The sequence below is a fragment of the Tachypleus tridentatus genome, chromosome 7 (genome assembly GCF_004210375.1).
Source record: "Tachypleus tridentatus isolate NWPU-2018 chromosome 7, ASM421037v1, whole genome shotgun sequence".
NCBI lineage: Eukaryota > Metazoa > Arthropoda > Merostomata > Xiphosura > Limulidae > Tachypleus > Tachypleus tridentatus.
Window position 1 is genome coordinate 24,565,366 of NC_134831.1, and position 23,056 is coordinate 24,588,421.

The 23,056-nt window shown below is 33.9% G+C and overlaps 1 protein-coding gene across 4 annotated transcripts in view; it reads right to left on the reverse strand.

Annotated features, from left to right (window-relative positions):
* LOC143255322 (alanyl-tRNA editing protein Aarsd1-B) overlaps positions 1–23,056 on the reverse strand; it is a 56,556-nt gene that overhangs the window by 20,413 nt on the left and 13,087 nt on the right. For 3 of the 4 annotated variants that reach the window (XM_076510792.1, XM_076510794.1, XM_076510791.1), the window contains exons 2-6: positions 11,728–11,859; positions 7,734–7,893; positions 5,236–5,450; positions 3,264–3,383; positions 403–533 (exon numbers count right to left, since the gene is read on the reverse strand). In XM_076510792.1, the coding sequence (XP_076366907.1) occupies positions 403–533; positions 3,264–3,383; positions 5,236–5,450; positions 7,734–7,893; positions 11,728–11,859 (758 nt within the window). The remainder of the gene's footprint in view (positions 1–402; positions 534–3,263; positions 3,384–5,235; positions 5,451–7,733; positions 7,894–11,727; positions 11,860–23,056) is intronic. The other variant, XM_076510793.1, reaches the window with a different exon arrangement.

Sequence of the window (23,056 nt, forward strand, 5' to 3'; positions counted from 1 at the left end):
TTACCGTTAATGGAGTAAATGCACGTTCTATCAGCAAAAGTGTTTGCTTATCCAGAATGAAACTTTTCAGCCCATGCCAGAACAAAGTAGCTGACTAGTAGTCTTCAAAAACAAAGGACAACCAATAACAAAGCTAATGACCATGTAGCCTCTATTTAGAAATCTGAAACTTCTGTAACACACCTGAGAAATCCACATATTTTGCAATAAAATCTACACTTCAGTTATTTACAAATGAAATGGCTGAGCTTATTTGTAATGTTGTACTACTTCTCTTTGACGGTGGTTATTTATTTAACACACTACAGGGATGCTAGTCCATATACATACAAAAAGCAAACAAACATGAAAACAATAAACTGCAATGTAAAATACTGAAGACTAGTTTGATATGTTACTTACTTGAGTAGAGTAGTTAGAGACTTTTCTTTATCCACAGAAATGGTGATGTATTTCAAAACCCTTTCACCAACCAGAAAATAAAGGTTTGTTTTATTTCTTTTTCCTTTCTCCACATAAAGTAATTTGATAACCTAAAGAATAGTAATTCTTTTACTTAATCAATATAAGATGTTAGATGACAAAACTGACTGTTTGCATTCCATGAGAATTTTCTAAAAATTAATTTTAATAATTGTAGAGAATTTCAAAAATTACATTTTTTAATTTTATAAATCATATTTGTGAGTAACTACTTAACTTAATAGAGAACTGTTTTGATTTAATTCATTAAAGCAAAGCTCAAGTTATTTATGTTATACATTCTTTGGCCATTGTCAAAAGTTCATGACCATTACATCTAGTAGACATAATTGAAATGTCTTCTAAGGAAATGGGGTGTGATGACATTTCATTGTGAGAATATATAAGCTTACATCCAATTTTGTCAGAAAGTCCCATGTATTCCAAGGCATGTATTTGTAAATGGCAAGAACTCTTGTCTATGTAGATGGCTTTACTTGTAAACAATCTTTGAATATAAGAATAACGGTAAAAAGCCTTTAGTTCTAAAAAAACTACTGATACAAAGTGACAATTTGAAAAACAATACAGAGTTTAATCTTGGGGTAGAAGGACATGAGTAGCTTGCTGAGTTGGATTTTAATAATAAGATTGTTTTTCAAGATAAGGAATAACAAATGTTAGAGGGAACTTGGAACACATTTAAATATTATTTAGTGGAGTAGTTTTCTAAGTAAGAAAGTTACTAGAAGTAAGGATGAAGTATACCCATTTTTCCTTAGTGTTTCTGAAGGAAAATTATGTCACTATCAACAGAGATGTAATCTGAGTAGATTGAGTAGGCCCTGTGAAGAAGAGTTAAGGCTAAGTTTAGTTTGAGTGATTTTTGACAGAAATCTTTTAATATGTGTACAAACTAATAAAACTTTTCTTCTTATAAATGGAAGTGTGAAAGTTCTTGCATCATTTTTGAACTTGTATATCAAGTAAAGAAAGTTTATTTTGATTTCACAAGTGAACCTTATATTATGGTGTTAAGAATTTATTAATGTGTTCATGATTATAGAAGAGTAACAATATCTTTAAAGGGTACAGTTGTAATGTCAGAAGAACACTTGCTCAGTCACGTTTACTCATGGACTATTCATTGTATTTTTATATTGGTAATTACACTAAATTTTGTTGATTTTGCTATTTTAATAGATTTACTGAAAATGGAATATGTGCAATTCTGAAATATTCATTAAAGATGTTCATAATAAGTTCAGTGTTAAAGATCAAAAGGTGCTGGTGAAGCCTACATTAATATTTTTTTACAGATTCCTATTTCTTACTCCATTTAGGTCTTGAAATCAAATGTATGGAAAAGTAAATGTTGGAATTTTTTAGAGTGAAAATATATTTCCAACAGGTACATACCTCTCTCACACAAATAGCTATTTTTATTCCATGCTGTCTTCTATATACAAAAATAATTTTTCTCATGCCATGAGCCTTGAGCTCCCCCATACCTTACAATCAACTAGTTCAAATACATCTTGCATGAAAATCATCACGAGTGCAACACATTCTCCTGATACATGATTTCCTCTATTTGATTCTAACAAACTATCAATCTGGGTTCTGGCAGAAAATAGAAGCATCAATTTTCAGTGTGTAGAAGTATAAAAACATTATAACTTCAATACTGCACATTACCTTCTCTCACATAAAGCTAGGATTCCATAAGGAATAGGTGGAGTGAATGGTGTGAGGGAAAAATGAAGAATTCCTCATTCAAAGTACACCCTAAAAGAATAAATACTCACACAGAAGAAAACAATGGTGGGATAAAAATCTGAACCACCATAAAATAAATTTCAATACCATAGAGTACTGAGATGTAGATGAAAGTAAAAGGATGTACTCCTGGGTGTAGAGTAGCTAAGACAAGAAGGATCATGGAGAATCAACTGTATCCAAAACCCAAGCATCCAGGAACTGACATCCATGCAGGGAAGACTCAGGTTGATGTACATCCCCAGTCCATAACCTGGCAGCATTGGGAATGTTTTATCTAGTCAACAGTAGAAGGAGACTAACCAATCTTACACCCACAGAAGTTATGTAACCACACCACACTTGTCATAACTTTTGCAGGTGTTTGCAATACACTGTTGTCAAGGCTTAACTAATATTGTTGATGTTCCAATTTTCTCATTACCTTAACAAAGTATTGTTAAATCATCACATTGCATAGTGCAGAGAAAATTTCAGAGGCCTTAATGACCACCATATAAATATTGATGATCACATGAGTGCAAATCCAGTGAAATAAGATAAAGACAGAAAAAAGTTAGTGAGAGAATACATGAAGTTAGCTGGTGTGTGAGTCATTACCTTTAACAGATGATATTTTGAAGCAAGTTTCAAATATAATTTATTTTGTTAAAGGGTGTTCTAAAGTAAATCAACCTGTCTGTGTAGACTATGATGAATTGGAAACAATTATTTAACCTCAGAGATACCCTGTAGATTATTTTATTGCATAACTGGTCATAAAACATGTCTTACACACCTGAAGGTTTCAAAATAGTTAAGTGTTGTGTGATTGTGTTATTTAACTTACTTACTAGCAGTGAAAAATGAATGATTTATCATGTTATGAACTACTAGTGAAAACTACATTACAGATGCTCTTATTATCTGTTTAAAAACATTACAAAAAGATATAGGAAAAACAATGCCCTACAGTTTTCATCACTTTAACACAAGTTTACTTGTAATTTTTTAAATCTTAAAATGTACTCAAAAAAACTCACCTGTAAATGACTTAAGTTAGAAACATGAGTGCCACAGCAAGTATTCAAATCCACTTCTTTTATTTCTACAACTCTGACAGGTCCCACATGGTCCTCTGGTAGTTCTAATCTAGTTCTCACCTATGTATTTTGACAATAGCATCTACATTTTATACAATCTCTTTCATAATGTTTTTAAGATAAAAATAATGTTCAAAACTGTTCATACTATGAAATGATATGGTTTGAAATATGTTGCTATTTCTTGTCAATCCTTACCTTTCCTAATCATCCCTGTAATATTTTTTAAATAAATATTTCCAAACTAATATAAAACCTCTTGAAAGGAATTGAAGATGAAAATTTACACTAGAAGAAGAGATTTCTTTTTATTTTCAACTTTTGTACGAAAGCCAAATTATTATAACAAATTATGACAAGCTAATGCAAGTGATACACCGACATTTTACAGATACTGAATAAGCATTATTGACTTTACATGATCAGAAATTCCTAAAAAACAGAAATAACAATGAACTGAAAATCCACTAATAATACACATACTTGAGCTATTCACAGTTTCAATTAAAAATGTACTACATATTTTTGCCTGACTACAACATTAAGTGCAAATGCAGTCACATATTAGAACAAAAAATATATCACTTGTAAATAGTCATTTCCTTATGCATTCAGTTTCCTGCAACTAAAGTCATATTTTATAAAAATACAATTTAGTGAGAAGATTAAAAAAAACCTATAAATTATGTGACTCACTTATAAAAAAAAAATTGTATTTATTAACATTTATAGAATATTTGAGCTAACTCACAAAAAAAATGCTGTACAACTAAATTATACTAAAACTGTGAAAACATCCATCTAGCCTATACAAAAGCCAGTGTGTTACATCACAAGACAGGTGAAGTCATAAAAGCCGAAATGCATTTATCCAGATAGAATAATTAGATTTCTGTCTATCTATTACAATTTTTGTGGCATGGGTTATGGAGGCCTTGAGGAAGGGCAGGCTCCAAAACAACCTTATAAGTGTAGTGATTGTTGAGGTCATCCAGTCTAGACTCAAATGCATAAACTTATCATAAAAGTAAAAAATAATGATTCAATTTTAAACTAAAATTATTCTGAATTAAGCTATTTTCTGATATATCAACCTATTTTTATAAAATAGTAAACTCTTTAATCAACAGACTCTAAAAAATAAATATTTTTCCAGTTTTGTTGTCTTAACATTTAACTTTATACTTTCAATACATAGACTAACATAATACTAGAATATACTTTTGTTATTAAGCAACATGAGATAAAAGCCATTATTGGAGTTTTGTGTTACCAAAATGCACAAGCTTTCCTATACATTAGAAATTATTAATCTATTTTTTCTAATAATTTTTCTATGAATAAATCACAAATTTATTTCATGAATGATCTTAATTTTGATTGGCTCACAAAGGAATTTACCAAAGTTTGACTGCATTGGTTGTACTTTTCTGCCTCTTTATTGTTTAAGCTTGATTTTACAAATTTTTATTTATTTTAGTTAGCTAAGAAATGAAGATTAGGGTATACTATGGGGTAGGAGTGATAGTATTTGGTCATTTTTGTTGGGGTATATGCCAGTAAATATATAAAATTTTGCAAGATAAAATGTTGTATACTTTACACAGTAAGTAATAGAAATGAAACTTTTCAAATAAGGTATTCACAAGCAATAATTATAAAAAATAATTTATCAATCAATCATCTAAGATTGTGAATACTTTTTTTTCTTTTTATGTTGAATTCAAAAGCTTAAATTACATATAAAAAGTGTAATGTTAGTTTTCAAAATGCATATATGTATTTCAAATGTTCACAGTTGATTTACATTCTGCAAGAATTACTTTTTTACTTAATATTCTTACAATGGATATCATTTCCTTAAATTGAACTAAATGAATTTACATTTAATAATTGTAATAGAATTACTGACCTGTTGTAATTCAGGAGCTCCTTGAGGATACATGTGAACAATCACAGGAATGCATTCTCTTATTTTGTGGTTAAGAACAGATTCTAATTCATTCAGTTGTTGAAATGTGACCACTGTTGTATCCAACTCAACGTAACTAACAACTTCACCTAAGTTCCATGATGTTGTGCGAAAATTAAACAAGTCTTCAGCCACAGCTGTGATTAAATGTTGTCCTGTAAAAATTACAATAAAATATGACAAATTTAAAAGACCTAAGAATTTCTTTTTATCATAGAGTTCAACTAAAAACATAGATAACTAAATACTACAAAAGAAATAAAGGGCTTACATTACACTAAAAGAAAGTGTACATCCTGGTACCTGGATGGTTTGGATATTTATAGGAAATTTGAGTTGTAACTTGTGTAATATCTTTAATTTAATTTGTTTAACATAAATCTATTCAGCAAATTGCACTGTATTAAGACTATGACCTGATGGATTAGAGATTTATATTTTCAGATTATACTAATCAATAAAGGTGTACACACACACACACACACATGTACATATATTTAAGTGAGCTACAAATAATTTTTAACAAATTACATCAAAGTGAAGGATAGTGTGAACTTTACACAGCATATCGAAACCCAAAATAAAGTATAGTTGTCTTTAAAAAAAGAAAATGCAGTCACAAAACAAATAACCAACACTGAGGTACAAATCATTTGGAGAGTTATTACGTAATATGCCTGTTTCTTTTCAGAGTACACCATCTGTCCAGTTTAACCTCAATTTTGTCAACCTCACATGCTTAGAAAAATAGATAAGAGGAGCAGATGTGGGTGCTGAAGCCCATAATATCCCATATCTTTAGCATCTTTTGTTGTATATACCCAGAAGTGAAAAGGTCACTCAGCTCACAAAAATAAAATTAAAAAAAAATATTGTAAGAAAGATAATAATTATAATGCATCAATGGAGGAGAAAAATAACTGTTTTTGAAGTTAGGGTGAAGAACAAATGCTATATCAACAATAAAATGTTGGGCTTAGTATATTAGTACTTCAACATCTTGGAATTTAGGTACAAACATCATATTGGAATTGTAACTTCCAGGCAGGGGCATAGATCCTGAGGGGGATGGGGGTATACATCCATCCCTTCATTTTAGGTGGGGGGTATGGTGCATACAATTATCCCCCCTACAATTTGGTCTGTTGAATTGTTTTATTGCATCACAGGCCTACAAATTTTGTGTTTGTTCTTGTGATTCTCGTGTTCTTACTAATCGAATTACATAATTAGGCCTAGATGTAGGCTTTTTCAGTAGCCGAAATGTACATCTTTAATATTGGCATGCTTCTAAGCTTTTCGATCTAAGCGATAGTTCGTAAGTATCAGTCAGTAGGCCTAAGTACACATGCAAGTATCGTGGCAACAAGATTACTCTGTGTTTACAGCTTTCAGGTTATCAGAGATTACCAATTTGCAAATTGAACAGTCTACATAACTGGTTGCAAAAATCATCCACCCCCATCGGGTGTAAAAAATCCAGGACAGTGTTGCTATTTCTTCACTGATGCACAGCATTCTAATTATTATCTTTCACACAATTTGTTGTTATTTTTATGTTGAGCAACCACTTCTGATGCAGACAGCAGAAGGTAGTAAAGGTGAGGGATATTGTATGTTTGAGTATCCACATATGCTCATTTTATCTTTGTTTCTAAGCATGGAAAGTTAAACAAGATAGATGGTGCACTTCAAAAATCCCAATTATATAGACCTTTCTTATAATTTAAGCCCCAGTGTTAGAAATTTATTTTGTGGACATATCAGTAATTTTGCAAGTATATTTTTTCACTTATTTACTTTAATATTCACTTATTTTTTCTTTTCCTTCTCCACAAAACTAAATTTCATTTTAGCTATCTATCTAAGTTTTTCAAACAAACTTAAAATATATACATGTAAAAACGGTTGGTTTGGGTTGAAAAAATTTTTTTTTTACAGGAGCGAACAACATTTCGACCTTCTTTGGTCATCGCCAGGTTCACAAAACATAAAAATAAACTTAAAATACATATGGTTACTATTTAAATATTCACACATTAAATACCTGCAGACAGAGTAAAGTATAATAATTTTTATAACAATTTTTCCTAGCGATCAGTTTAACTCAAGAGAGTTTTTAGGAACTCAGAGCTCATTATTAAAACAGTTATGGTAAAGTGTGATGTTTCTTTATTCATTTAATCATTGCACTCCTTCATGTTTGAAGAAATATTTTAATGACAAATAAATCATGTAACCATACGGATATAGTTTAAACATAACGTTAATTCACAATCATTCTATCTGTAGTATATAAATCCTAATATTACTTTCAAATATGTGACTAAAATCATATTTAAAATATTTTTTCATTTACATTGTATTTAATGTCACAGTCAGTAAATATTTATTACAAGTTTCACTTCTGTAGTAACTTTGCAAGTTGCAATACATACCCGAATGTTGTTGCATATGGTCAAATCTTCTTGTCCAATCAACTTCCACATCAACTTCAGCACCTTCTGGAAGGCTACTTTCTGTAAAATGAGCAACCTGGCCACTCTTTTTGATCACTTTCAGAACTGGGATATTAGCAATAACACCATGATCATCTGGCTAAGAATAAAAAAATTCAGCTCATTAAAATTTTTTGTTTCAATATAGAAACTATAATTTTACTCTCTCTCTCTCTTGATTATGGAAATATACTGGTCAAATGCATCAAAGAGTTATAAATAATGAATAAATGCAGCTAAATGGTAAATTTATTATCACTACATGATAAATGAGAAGTGAATTACACCTATACAATACACTGATAACTTGTTTTTTGCTACTACAAATTTAGCAAAGTATGACCCAGAAATAATACTTTGAATTTATTGTAATATTTCCTACAGTTCAGCCAAGCTGTTTGGTTTCTATCTGACTTTCTCAATTTACCATACAGTCTTGGTAATATTTTAATTGATACTTTGAATATGCTAACCAATGGTGTAATGTTCCATCACATATTTCTTCTAAGTATTGTTTCAACATATTTGCTACCTGCCTTGGATCATCAACTTGCTGAAATACAAATCCCTGCCAAAGACATACTGCTAATGAGGCAATGACACAATTAATCAGATTTTACTCTTACCTGTTAGAAGTCAGAGTGCTATCAATTGCATAGAAATCTTTAACACCAAACCACACTTCTATAGGTCCCCAAACATACTTCATTGTAGATGTTATTACTGTTCTCACTAGGCACTTGGAAATTTGGGTATACCAACCTGTCACAACTGCTACCCAATTCTAAATTTACTATCTAGTTCTCACAAGAAAAAAAGTTATGAAAGTTTCAAAGTAATATAAACAGAGTTGCAGATAAACTTTTATTTTTAAGAGAAAACAGCAAGCATAAAAAAGTCACAAAAATGAGGAAGAAAAGTATAGGCATTCACAGTGATAGACTCTCAGATTGAATCCTAGAGACAGGCCAGTGGCATTGATTAGTAAGTCACTGCTCTTTAACAGTGTACAGAAATCCTCAAGTATCTTATAAATCAAGTTATTGAACCATTTATTATACTCTCAAAATCTGCTTATACCTACTAATTTTTACCTCTTCAATTGACAATAATGACTATAGGGGGCAAATAATCAATTAACTAAGCAGCAAGTTTTGAACAGTCCAATTAAAATTTTTATTTGATAATTGATTATCATCTGATTGTTTGTTTTTTGAATTTCATGCAAAGCTACTCGAGGGCTATCTTGGCTAGCCGTCCCTAATTTTGCTGTGTAAGACTTAGAGGGAAGGTAGCTAGTCATCACCACCCACCGCCAACTCTGGGGCTACTCTTTTACCAACGATTAGTGGAATGACCATAACATTATAAAATACCAGCAGTAAATTAACTGTACAAAAATGCACGAGTCATTTACGATTCTGGACAAGAGAGTCGTTTACTCTCTGCCCACCCAATTGACGGTTCTAATTGAGCCAATCAGGAAGCATTGCGAGCATGACATATTCTTCAGTATGTTTTAGGTTCATTCTGGCTTACATTCCTGATTATTACCAATGACAGTTTATCTTGGTTATTTTATTTATTGGTGTTTGCTGTATCTGGAAGTAGAGGTGTGATTTTGTTTAATTTAAAAAAAAACATTAGGTATCATAATTAAAAAAACAGTTCTTAAAAGGTTAAAAAAAATCAAAGTACTGTACTTAAAATAAGTAAATAATTTTGTTTCAGATCTATGGAAAGTGTGTAATGTTGTACCACATGGTCACATAATTTGATAGCAATAAAAATTAAATACAATCTCCATTACTTTATATATTGCACTTTTGCTTATGCTTTAAATTTAAAATGTTAAAACACTGATCTGTGCTTCTTGTAGCCTGTTGATAAAGTTCATTTATTTAACTTTAGCCATGACCCCATTAACCGTAATGGTAACCACAGATCCTAAAAGAAGTGCTGACAATATTCACTAGATTACTTGAAACTTGGATTCATACCTTTGCTTACAAATGAAACGAAGCCTATGTGCCTCCTATGCAAAACAGGTTTTAGTAATGATGCTATGAAACCTGCAAGGATAAAAGATCACCTTCAAAGAATTCATCCTGATAAGAAAGATAAATATCTTGATGTTTTTAGAACATTGATAGAAAAATATAAAAATCGACCAAATTTAATGTCATTTACGAAAGCACCTGCTCAGGTTGATAATGAAGGAGGGTTAAGGGCATCATAATATTACTCACAATACAGCAAAGTAAAGAAAACTGTATACTGTTGTAGAGAAGATAATAATAGCATCAATTAAAGAAGTGACTGAAACTGTTATGAAAAAAGACTTTGGTCCTGTTTTAAAATGCTTGTCTTTAAGTGCAAATATAGTTCAAAGATGTGTTGATGAGATGGCTGAGGATGTGGAAAAAACTTTGGCACCTGAGCTTATGCATTGCAAATTTTCCATCCAACTTCATGAATCAACTTTTGGTACTTCAAACATTCTCATGGCTTATGAGAGGCATTTTGGTCAAATTCAAAAACAAATTATTGATGTGTTTTTGTCCAAGGTATCTTAAATGTGATGCAAAAGAGGAAACAATTTTTTTAATGCTTGGAGGAATATTTAAACAAGCACAATATTCCATTCAGCAATATAACTGCAGTTGCCACAGATGGTTGGCTGTTACAGAGGATTTGCTACCTTTCTATAGGAAAAGGTTCTTAGTGTGTGTACTATTTACTGTTTATTACAAAGACACCACCTTGTGACAAAAAAGTTCAATGACGAATTGCATGATACTCTAAAGGTGTGCATCAGATGGATAAATAAAATTAAATCACATCCACTTAATTTGCAACTGTTTGCTAAACTATGTGAAAAAAATGATGAATTGGTGAACCAATTACTATTGCATACTGAAGTGAGGTGGCTGTCAAGAGGCATTTGCTTGCAAAGGCTTGTTGAATTTTATGACTCAACTGTGGAGTTTCCTACAGATGTAGATTCCTTTCCATGTCTGTAAGATGTAACAATTATTCAAACCCAAACAATCCTCTTAGGCTTCCAAGTCAAAATAGGCCTTTTTAAATCTTCATTACTACGAAGAGACTTTCAGTATTTTTCAAACTTACAGCAACTGAAGGATGAAGACTTGGATATATACATAAATCACCTTGAAAAACTGAGTGAAGACTTTAAAGTGCACTTTGAGGACTTGGAGAAAATGCACATACCTGACTGGATTGTTACGCATTTGATTTGGAAATAGAAAAGGTAATTACTGAATATAATTTACAAGATGAATTCATTGAAGTTTCTGTGGATCTCGAAGCTAATTCACTGTTCAAAATTATGACCCTCAGCAACTTCTGGAGTGATGTAAATGTTGTCAATAAGTATCCAAAACGTTTTGCAGAGGTAAACTCTTTTACTTGCATTCCCAAATTCCTATATGGTTGAAACTGGTTTTAGCCATTTAAATTCAGTCCTAACAAAGCAAAAGAACAAACTGAACACAGAAGAGCATGGTGAGTTAAAACTAAAACTCACCAATTTACAACCAAATATTAGTGCTCTTCTCAAAGATCATCAACCACATCCCTCCAATTAAAGATGTCAGATGATCAATAAAAAGGTAAAGTTTGTTTATCATAATGTATTATTATTATTATTTATATGTTTTTATTATGTTATTTTTCCATTAACTGTGACTTGTAGATTTTTATTACTTAAAAGAATGGAGGGGTCAATAAAAGGTCAAGGATTCCATGAAGGGGTCAACAGTCAAAAATGTTTGGGAACTCCTGTATTAGAATGTAAAAAGTGCCAAGGTTTGCAAGTAAAAACAGGTTTGCTAACATGTGTGAGAAAAATAGAAGCATAACATCAATCTTTTATAGAAACAATTATTTCAATTTTAACATTGCTTCTTACCTGACCTCCACCTTCAGGGAAGAGAACAGTGTCCTCCAAAATAATATCGTATCCTTCTTTGATCTCTTTCTTTTTTCCATTTACAGACAGGCTTATTTTTGATGGTTTAGATGACAAAACATTAGTGGTTAGCTGAACAAAAACAAGACAGCTTCACATTTACAAACTCTGCTGATTTTATCTATGGCATTTTGTTTATATTTAAATAATATAAAATATAACTTTTAACTTCTTTTTACTGATTATTTAAACATTTCATCAGGTTCAAATACAAATGATTGACTAAATTCTATTCCTTTTGAGAACAGAATTCTTAACTGAATGAAGTTAAAATGTAAAAGAAAAAGAAAGGTTGCTGCCTTATAAAGTCACTCCACACCAAATACAAATATATTAATGTCACAAAAATGACCAACTACTTGAAATTAGCACTTCCGATTATTCCAACTATCCAAGTAGTCAATATACTGCCATTGTTATTTTTGGATTAATTAAAATTTGTTGAGCTTTAGAATGACATAACTTAATAGTTATGTTGGTGCAACTTTAGGCAATGGTATGCATACATTCTGCTTGTACATAACACATGAATGGTGAAGATGTGACCCAGTGATCACTGGTTACACAACTTGCAACAGTGATGTTTGTTGTACAATGGTTAAGTCTTTAATCTACTTACATGAAAACAACTCTTGCATAATAACTACTAACTCTGGTTAGATAGGAAATATTATAAAGCGATAACTAAAGATACATATATAAATAAGTTAAGCTTTTCCTAAATTGAAAATGTATTTCCAATAATACTTACTTCCACTGACATTTACAACTATTTCTTAACCTTTACTTTTCACATTTAAGCATTAACATCTCTTGCTTCAATCTTTCATACCTCACTTAAATGCCCTGGGCAATTCTACATCAATGTGCCCTCTGCACAGGTATTGTACACAAGCACCTCATTTAGATAATGTAACCATTTTTTCAAAACTTACACCATCCACTTACTACCAACGGTTCTTAGTGGGGAGGAAAGGTAAGAGAGTGTTAGCAGAGGTAACTGGGTGAAGAATAGGGAAAGATGAGGAACATAACAGTGAGAAGAACAGAAATCACAGCAAAAAAGATCATAATTGGATGAAATACTATTGTCTGTGATAAATTGATATGGAAGAAGGTCTAATGGATCAGGAAAGGATAGATGCAACATGTGGAGTCAGTTCTTGGGCTGAGACAATAAATTTTTAATTAAAAATTTCCATGTGAATTTCTTTCTTTCAGAATGTTGACAGTCCAACATGCAAAGTAATTCTGATTTTAAAAATACTTTATATGAATATTATCAAGTTTCATTTGCATGATCTCTATAACCTTTTAGATTATTATCAAACATTTGTTTCTAATAAAATCTTATATTTAATCTGTTATTCTCTCAATGTTAGCTCTATATGGTGTTGGCCAATTTGACTGACCTCATAACCATCACAAAAATTACAAAAGAAATCTAAATTACCTTTTTCCCTTGTTCTAGAATAAGTCCAAATTGTAACAAGAAACCACAAATGTTTATTCTAAATAACTTACTTCTCAAAACCGTATAATTCTCTTTACATTTACTAATTTCTGTTTTACTGATTTTTAAACCATGTCTGAAGATTACATGAGGCATGTGCAGACCACATTATAGTATCAAATATCATAATTCAGGAGCTACTTGGCACATATACACCAAGATGATTTGTATCATTTTTATTTCATTAACTTACATAGTAGGTTTCTATTTTTAACATTTTATGACTAATAAATAGTGAAAACAAATTAAAAATAAAAAATATCATAAAAAATCACATTTTCATTTTCAGTAAAGCTTTATATGTCATCTGTTATTTTCTTTACTGTATCATCATACTTAATTCTCCAGGTTGTAGGTAAGTAATAAAAGTATAATAAAAATAAAGGTTGCAAGTACAAAATACAATGTAATGTCAGTATTTATCACAAAATGTCAAAGTACTTATGTTCAGAGTCTATAGTTCTCACCTCTTCTCACTTTTTTATAGTTACTTTATTGCTAGCAGATGGCTTAGAAGCTAAAAGAATCAAAATGAGTAGTACTGTCTGTCCTTTTTAGTACTGACAATAAAGTTTCAAATCTTCTAAAAGTTTCTTCTGGTCTTTTACACCTACTTAATAAGTTTATTCTATTGTTAGTGGCTGAAGTAGAAATCTGACAAATATAAAGCAATTAATCAACATTCCTGTTTAGGTGTAACCATATTTTAACCTCATCAATATCAAATAAGCTTTTGAGGCCCAATTCCCAGAACTTTCCCTGCTTTGAAAACACAATGAAGTAGGATATAACATGTTGACAGTATAATGGTCACTTTAAATACAGTGTACACCTTTACACTAAGTAAAATTTGTTTTTAGAATAGATAGGATGTTTGATCATTCATGTGATGTTTGTCAAGTACACAAACTTTTACAGTATATAACTTTTGAGTATTTAAATCAGCATTTAAAATATAAAAATGTATTAAATCCTAGAATTGATGGCAGTTACTTATTCACTTAAGTATCAATAATTGTCAATCTTACAGATTATTTATCTATGGCTAAGCAAAACAAAACAACCCTAAGGTGAATAAATACAAAAACTATGGAATATTTTATACAAACGATTTACACAAGTTTAGGAATGTGTTAGAATTAACAGTCAAAGATATACAGAGACTGCAGAATAGTTTGATTTTATTAATAAAGCTTCTATGATCCTTTTTTCTGTTAGTGTTAGGCTCACGTTTTAGTAATGTGACATTCTGTTCATAAAAGCTTGTGATGTCTTTAGTTCTTTTTTTTTTGACTTGTGAGCCATACTTGCTAACCCTCATCAAAAGCCTTGTTCATATTCACAAGTCAATGTAAACCAAAATAATTATCATTGATCATAACACTTCAAACTTCCAATAATATAAAAGGCTTTTTTCTTATAAATAACATATAAAGAATAACAGAATTATATAGAGAAAACAGAGAGCTTTCAGTTGGTTATAAACTTACAGACATGGATAAATAGGTCTTCTCAAATGATGAAATGTTAGGCAGAGACATTATGGTGGTTGATTGATTGTTTGATTGATTTAGTGTTTTATGGCACAAAACAGTGAGGCTATCTGCACCAGACATTCAGTAAAAATGTAAAAAAAATAAAATAAAAAAAAATAATAAATGTAGTAATAGACATAAATGGAAATGAAGGTAAAACAAAAAAGTATAAAACCAATGTTGACACCTAGTCTACAATGTTAAGAGAAAAGGTAGAGTATAAGAAGTTGTAAGGTATTTACTTTAGCAAAAAGGTAATGATCATAACCCGCCAGGAAGACTAACAGGTAAGTTCAAGAACCACTGCCAGTCACCTGAAGTTGGTCTTTCCAGTCCTGGTTCCGGGTTATGTGTCATAGCAACCAGTATCAAAATGTAAAAGAATAAAAGTTTTAAAAGATACATAGCAAAATTGTAACAATGAGTAGCCTAATGTCCAGTAAAAAGATAAAGTCAAGTAAATGGAGTAAAATTTCTAAAAGTAAATGAAGGTAAAAACAAAACAGCAATTAAAATGGAAAATGGTGTAAAAACCAATGGTGACATCCAGTCTTCAAAGTTGTAAAATATTTACTCTAGCAAAATGGTAATGATCATAACCCGCCAGGAAGACTAACAGGTAAGTTCAAGAACCACCATCAATCACCTGAAGTTGGCCTTTCCAGTCCTGATTCCGGGTTATGTGTCATAGCAGCTATTATCAAAATGTAAAAGAATAAAAGTTTTAAAAGACACTCCGCAAAATCGTAATAATGAGTAGCCAAATGTCCAGTAAAAAAATAAAAGTCAATTAAATGGAGTAAAATTTGTAAAAGTAATTGAAGATAAAAACAAAACAACAATTAAAACAGAAAATGGCATAAAAACCAATGTTGACATCCAGTCAACAAAGTTGTAAAGGACTACCTGTAGCAGAATGGTAATGATCATAACCCGCTAGGAAGACTAACAGGTAAGTATAAAAACCACCGTCAGTCACCTGAAGTTCGTCTTTCCAGTCCTGGTTCCGGGTTATGAGTCAATATGGCCAGTACTAAAAAGTAAAGTAGTAAAAGTGTGAAATGATATGCAGCAAAAGTATAATAACAACTCGCCAGGACGACTAACGAGTAGTTCAAACGGATAGTTCAAACAGTAGCGTTAGTCACCTGAAGTTGGCCTTTCCAGTCCTGGTGTCAAGTTATTTAATCTTCTGGCTACTGTCCAATGTCAAATTGAGTGAGAGAGATTAAAACAGTAAAAAAGGAACCACAATTAAAAAGGTGTAATGAATAAATATGCAACACTTAAATGAGATTAAAAAGATTAATGGCCATTCAAAAATTAAAAACATTATCAAGGTGGACAAAGTCACCATCACCAATAACTCTGTCCAATGTTACAGACTGACCCTAGGAAAAAATATGTTTAAAATATTGCCGTCGTTGAGAATTGTAATGATGGCAAGAAAGTAAAACGTGGCTGATAGTGATTTGAGTGTTACACAAATTACACATTGGTGCATCAGTTCCAGATAAAAGAAAATGATGAGTTAAAAAAACTGTGACCAATGCGTAGCCTAGTGAGAACAACTTCCTCCTTCCGAACTTTATGGAAGCTAGATGGCCAAAGTCCAATTTTGGGTTTGATTTGAAAAAGTTTGTTGTCGCGTTGCTCACTCCAAGTGGACTGCCAGCTGGCACGGAGCTGAGCCTTGAAGACAACACCATAATCCATGTACAGAATAGGCATAGGAGTGATGGTGCTGAAGCAGACATATTTAGCTGCCATGTCTGCAAGCTCGTTCCCGCGAATACCAACATGGCCTGGTATCCAGAAAAACTGGATTGAAGTAGCTGCTAATGAGAAATGGGCCAGTCGGTTTCGAATATCAGCGAGAATAGGATGTGAGCTAACGTGTAGCGATTCCAAGGCAAGTATAGAACTAAGCGAATCAGTATAAATAGTGCAGTTGGAGTACTGCTCAGCTGCAATATGATCCAGGGCAAGAGATATGGCATACAGTTCAGCAGTGAACATAGAAGCTGTAGAAGGGATTCTGCGCGCAACTACTGACCCATAGCAAACCATAACAGAGCCCACTGAATTACCTGATTTGGTACCATCTGTATAAATGGGAACTGAATGATTGTTTGAAAGATATTCATTGAATATAAGACGGTACTTCCAATCTGGACTATCTGCCTTTTTTAGGTGACTGAAAGAAAGGTCACATTTGGGGGCTGTAATAAGCCATGGTGGGATGGGCGACCTGTGGAATCTGCAATGTTATCCAAGGACAGACCCAATTCATCCAATTGCTTTCGGATCACGAAGGCCAAACAGAGCAATGACAGATCGTCTGTTCTGAAAAAGTACTGCCCACCGAGGAAGGAAAACACATTTCCAGGTGAGATGCTTTGGTAAGGAATGAAGTTTCGAAGTATATTGTAAAGATAGTTGCAAACGGCGAAGATGCAGAGAAGGTTCATGAGATTCAATGTATATACTTTAAACTGGAGAGGTACGGAAAGCCCCAGTGCAGAGTCTAAGTCCTTGGTGATGAATGGGGTCCAGCATCTTTAAGGCCGAGGGTCTGGCAGAGCCATAGACCATTGATCCATAATCAAGTTTCGATCTAATAAGAGCACGATATACCTTTAACATTGAACAGCGATCTGCCCCCCAACTGGTAGAAGAGAGAACAAGGAGGATGTTCAGTGCTCTTGTGCATTTGACCCAAAGCTGCTTTAAGTGTGGTATAAAGGTCAGTTTACGATCAAAGATAAGCCCCAAAAACTTAGTCCACTGGCAGCAAAACTTCACCAATATGAAGTTCAGGATCAGGGTGAATACCCCGTCGACGGCAAAAGTGCATGCATACAGTTTTGGAGAGAGAGAAATTAAAGCCGTTCGCCAGAGTCTACTTCATTACACAATTGAGGGCAGTTTGTAGTTGCCGCTCAATATATCTCATGTTTGACAACTGACATGAGATGTAAAAGTCATCGACATACAGCCCATTCGCAACAGTGAGAGGGAGTTGTTCAGTGATGGCATTTATCTTTATACTGAAGAGTGTAACACTCAATACACAGCCTTGAGGGACTCCAAGTTCCTGTACAAAAGAACGGGAAAGTGTCGAACCCACACGAACTTGGAATCTCCTGTCCATTAAAAAAATTTTAATAAACATGGGTAGATGGCCACGTAACCCATATGTATGGAGGTCTCACAAAACGCCATACCTCCATGTTGTGTTGTAAGCCTTGTATATGTCAAAGAATATTGATACAAAATGTTGGCGGTTGAGAAAGGCTTCTCTGATAGATGTTTCAAGACGAATTAGGTGGTCTGTGATGAAGTGCTGTCGACGGAACCCACACTGGGTGGGCGAGAGGAGGTTGTTTGAATCAAGGAACCAAACAAGACGAGCATTAACCATCCTTTCTAATGTTTTACAGAGACAGCTCGTCAAAGCAATTGGATGGTAGTTTGAAGGAATCTTGGGATCTTTCCCTGGCTTAGAGAAAGGTAAAATAATAGCCTGGTGCCAGGCATCAGGAAAAACATTCTCCTGCCAGATCCAGTTGAAAACAATCAGAAGGACATCAAGAGAAGCAGGAGATAGATGGTGCAGCATGTCATAATGAATATCATCAGGTCCAACAGACATACTGGCAGACTGATGAAGGGCCATTTTTAGTTCCACCAGGGTAAAGCGACAATTATAGTCAAAGAAACAGTCAGTTCGAAAGGAAAGAGGTGATCGCTCTGCCCGAGTCTTGATGGCCAGGAAGGTGGAGGAACAAGCAGAAGTGCTAGATACCCAGCAAAAGCTTTCACCTAGAGTGTTAGCGATGTTCCAAACAGTCACCTCCTGACCATTAGAGAGTAAGATCGAGAGGGGGACAAAATTGTAGTGCCCATTAACCTTTCGAATCCTGTCCCATATGATCCTGGAACTGGTGGTAGAAGATATGCTGGTTGTGAACTTAATCCAAATTTCCTTCTGGCTTTGACATCTTACCCACCTAGCATGTGCATGAGCCCGTTGGAAAGCAAGCCGGTTTGAAAGTGTGGGATATCTACGAAAAGTATCCCAGGCCCGCTTTTGAGCCTTCCGTGCTAAGTGGCAAGCAGGATTCCACCACAGACGAGGATATCGTGGAAAACGTGTCAAGGTTTTAGGAATACACTGAGCAGCTGCATGTGTAATACAGTCAGTTACCGCTGCTACACAGTCGTCTATTGATGGCTGATTTATGATGGCAGGATCAAGTTCTGCGAGAGCAGTGAAAGTGGACCAGTCTGCCTGATCCAGCTTCCACCAGGGCACGCGGGTAGGGTGGCATCGACCATGGCCAGTCTCTCTCAAAAGGATCGGAAAATGATCACTGCCTAGTGGATTACTGTCAACCCTCCATGAAAAATGGGAGAATAATGAAGGGGAGCAAACTGAGAGATCAATAGCGGTAAAGGACTGACTAGGTGCATGAAAGTAAGTGGAAGAACCAGTATTGAAAAGAGAAAGATTGTGATCAGAGAGCATCCGCTCTACAGATCGCCCCTCCCATCAATAATAGCACTTCCCAGAGGGGATGATGTCCATTAAAATCCCTAGGATTAGAAATGGAGATGGCAACTGTTCAACGAGAGCATCAAGATCTGATTGATCATATGTCTCTCCAGGGGACAGGTACAGAGAACAAACAGTGATGGTATGACCCAAGGAAACACAGATGGCTACAGCCTCCAAGGGTGTGTTGAGTGACAAAGACAGGGTGGGCACGTGTTGATCAACCAACAGTGCCACCCCTCCATGTACTCGACCATCACACAACCTGTCATTTCTGTACAGAGAAAACTGCCAAATGGAGACAGTATCAGCAGTTTAGAGAAACGTTTCTTGTAAAGAAAGACAAACAGGATGGTAGGAAGCAATCAGCATTTTGATATAATCCAGATTAGAACGTAAACCTCAACAGTTCCATTGTATCAAGGTGGCCATTTTTAAGAACTGGTATGTGAAGTGGCTGGAGAACCCTTCGGTTTACGACCACGTCTTTTTTCTTTACTGTCTTTAGTCGGAGGAGGTCTATCAACCTCCATGGATCCTGCTCTGGGTCGGGTGGGCAGGTTTATGTTATTGGAAGGGGAATCCAGTGACTGAGGATGCGAACGAATAATTGTTTTGTCTCTTGTGGTGGGAGAAAAAGATGTATCAGAAGAAATGCCTGTATTTGAAACTGAAGGACGTGGATCTTGAGGTTTGTTGGAAGGTATGGGAGGAACAGAGATGGGTGTGGAAGTCGATTCATCAACCTTTTTAACCACGGAGGTCAAAAGGCTTTTCATTTGTTTTGAAAATGATTCTCTTGGAGGCACAGAGATCTGTCTGCACTCCCACTGTAGTTGTGGAATGAAGTGCAGCAGCATATGTCGAGATGGAGTTGTGGACAGCAATTTCCAAGCCTCAGGATAACTAATGTTATCGTCGTTTTCAAACGCTGCACCTCTTTTCCTCCAACCATTTTGGGCAAGAATGAAAGTAAGAGGGTGAGAACCATTGCAGTTTACGCAATGTGGGTTCATGTCACAGTCATAGGCATCGTGGTCCTTGCCTCCACAACGAGCACATGTCAGGGAACCACGACAAGATGTCTTTGAGTGGCGAATCTCTGACATTGGAAACATCGAAGAGGGTTTGGTATGTATGGCGAACCCTGCAAATGAGATAACCTGCCTTGATGGTAGCAGGTACACGTGGTGAAGTAAATGTTAAAACGAGGGTATTTGTTGGCAGTGTAACTCCATCTTTGCGAGTGGAGATGTGCCTCACTGCAGAAACTCCTTGAGTGGAGAGACCAGCGAGAATCTCTGACTTGGGAACGTTCTTCAAATCCCTTTCAACAATAACTCCTCGTGAAGAATTCAAGGTAGCATGGGGTGTAACCTCAATAGGTATATCCCCAATTGCCTTTGAATTCAAGAGGAGTTCACTGTGTTGGGATGAGGATGTTTCAACCAATATGTCACCAGATCGAAGTTTCTTTACTGACTTTGGAGAGCCAGCAAGTCCCTCTAGTCCCTTTTGAATAAAAAAAGGGGACATTTGCCCTAAAGGTTTTTTCCGAAAGAGAATGTAATATAAGAAAATGAAGTACTGTGTTACTGATGTTGAAGATTGCTGTTCTGAGTATTCAATACGTGGTCGCTTACCCATTGACTGTTGTTTTACAATTTTATTTAAATTTTTTGGAGGATCCATAGGAAAAAGAAAAAATTTCGGTACCCACTGACCCCACCCACCATGGAGCCCTACAAGGGGATGCACTACAAAGTCATGCAAGGACAATGCAGCAACGCCAAGGTTTCGTGAGCACTATACCCAAACACCAGTATCAGGCACAATGTCCACAACACCCGTTGAGAACTTCCAACACTGGTACTTGGTTGACTCTAGCCCAAGTGGACCAGCCAATTGACCCAAGGGGGGCCACCCAAAGGCTGCCCGTCTACAGGAATTCGAGGCCAAAGTGGTGTGTTAGGGTTGGATCCCTCAACCACCAGGATCCTCTCCTCCCCTTCACGGGTCGCCATGCACGGCAAACACGTGGGTGGATGTTTAGATCCCAGAGAAGGTAACCAGATAGAACAGAACCTTCCCTGGGAGGTCCCCTCGCCACGTACAGGAATCCACACTGAGGGGCATTATGGTGGATTCAACAAATAGTAAGATATCTTAACAAGTACAAAAAGTGCAATTATGAGAAATATGAGTTTATAACTTATATGAAACTACAGATATTGTATTGTTTAAATTATAAAATGTAATCTAATGAAACACAGAAGATAACATACCAATGTGATCCACAAAAAGCAACATTTCACAATTTTCTTTTTATATTTATTTTCAATTTAAAAATTAACTAATTTTTAATACTAGAACTTGTATTATATAGTTTCATACCAAATTTATTGACACAATTTCATAAAATGTTGGTTCAATAAAATTTTGGACAATTATACAAATGTGATGACATGCCCTCTGACCTCTGTCCAACAATGACAAAAACAATTACTAACAATAACGATATGTAACTACATACAAGCTAAACACGCGTAGATAACAGATAACGTACTTATTAATAATGAACTAACAAACCCGTGAAATTTGCAGTCTACACAGTGTGTAAAATTAACAAACATGCAAATTGATTAAATTTACCTATAAAAATTAAAGCAATGATCATTATCTAAGTTGCAATTCATCTAAAGTAACTTAGATGACAAAGAACAATATACAGACAATGTCTCACCCACATAATTTTTATATAGTCTACTTTTACATTTATTTTTTATTACTTTTTGGAAGACTTCTTGAAGTTTGTTTGTTTCAAAGTGAGAATCTGATTAGGCAGGTAATTTGGTAATTATAGCTTGTGTTTTTCATGATGAGAAATTACACATTGTTACAAAAAATTCAGCACTTTGTTGCATAAAATTGGTGTCTCATTAGAAAGAATGGTTTTACTTCAATAAAAAATTATTAAACATTTTTCAGTCAATTACAAATTTTCAAAAAATGACTAGAGAATACAAGACACACACAAAAAAAACAATTTTGTCTGAACATAAAACACAAACTATGATGATTCACGTAAAAAAGAAAAGAAAATTAGAGCAATTGCCCACAATTGAAACATCATTCAAAAACTTCTTAAATATTTGTAAAAATTAGAGAAATTTTGATGGTTGACTTCGTTTGATTACCACATTCAAGTCTTATAATTTTTCAAACATATACACGTCCAATGCTTTATCAAAGTAATGCCAAATTTTGCAGAAATCTGTATCTGCACATCATAACCCTCATAAAACCATTACAAAAATTTGGTGAATGGACAGTTTAATGTATTATTTTGTTTTTGTGTAAGGATTGTTCAAATAACTTCACAATCCAGGAAGGGGGATGTGCTATATACTATACTTTCAATAATTTTCTTCTTTGTTGTGATGAGCTATTAAGTATGATAATGATGTACTAATAAAAAACCTATGCTAATATCTGGAGACAAGAGTTCATTATTCAAAAACACAAGTAAGCAGTTGGTGAAGTTAGTAGATATTCACTGAGTTCATGAGTTAAGTTTTTGGAGTGATATTTACCATATATTTTCAGTTATTCAAATACTTTGCATGGAAATAGTGTGTGTTTATTTGAGAGTAAAGTTTAATT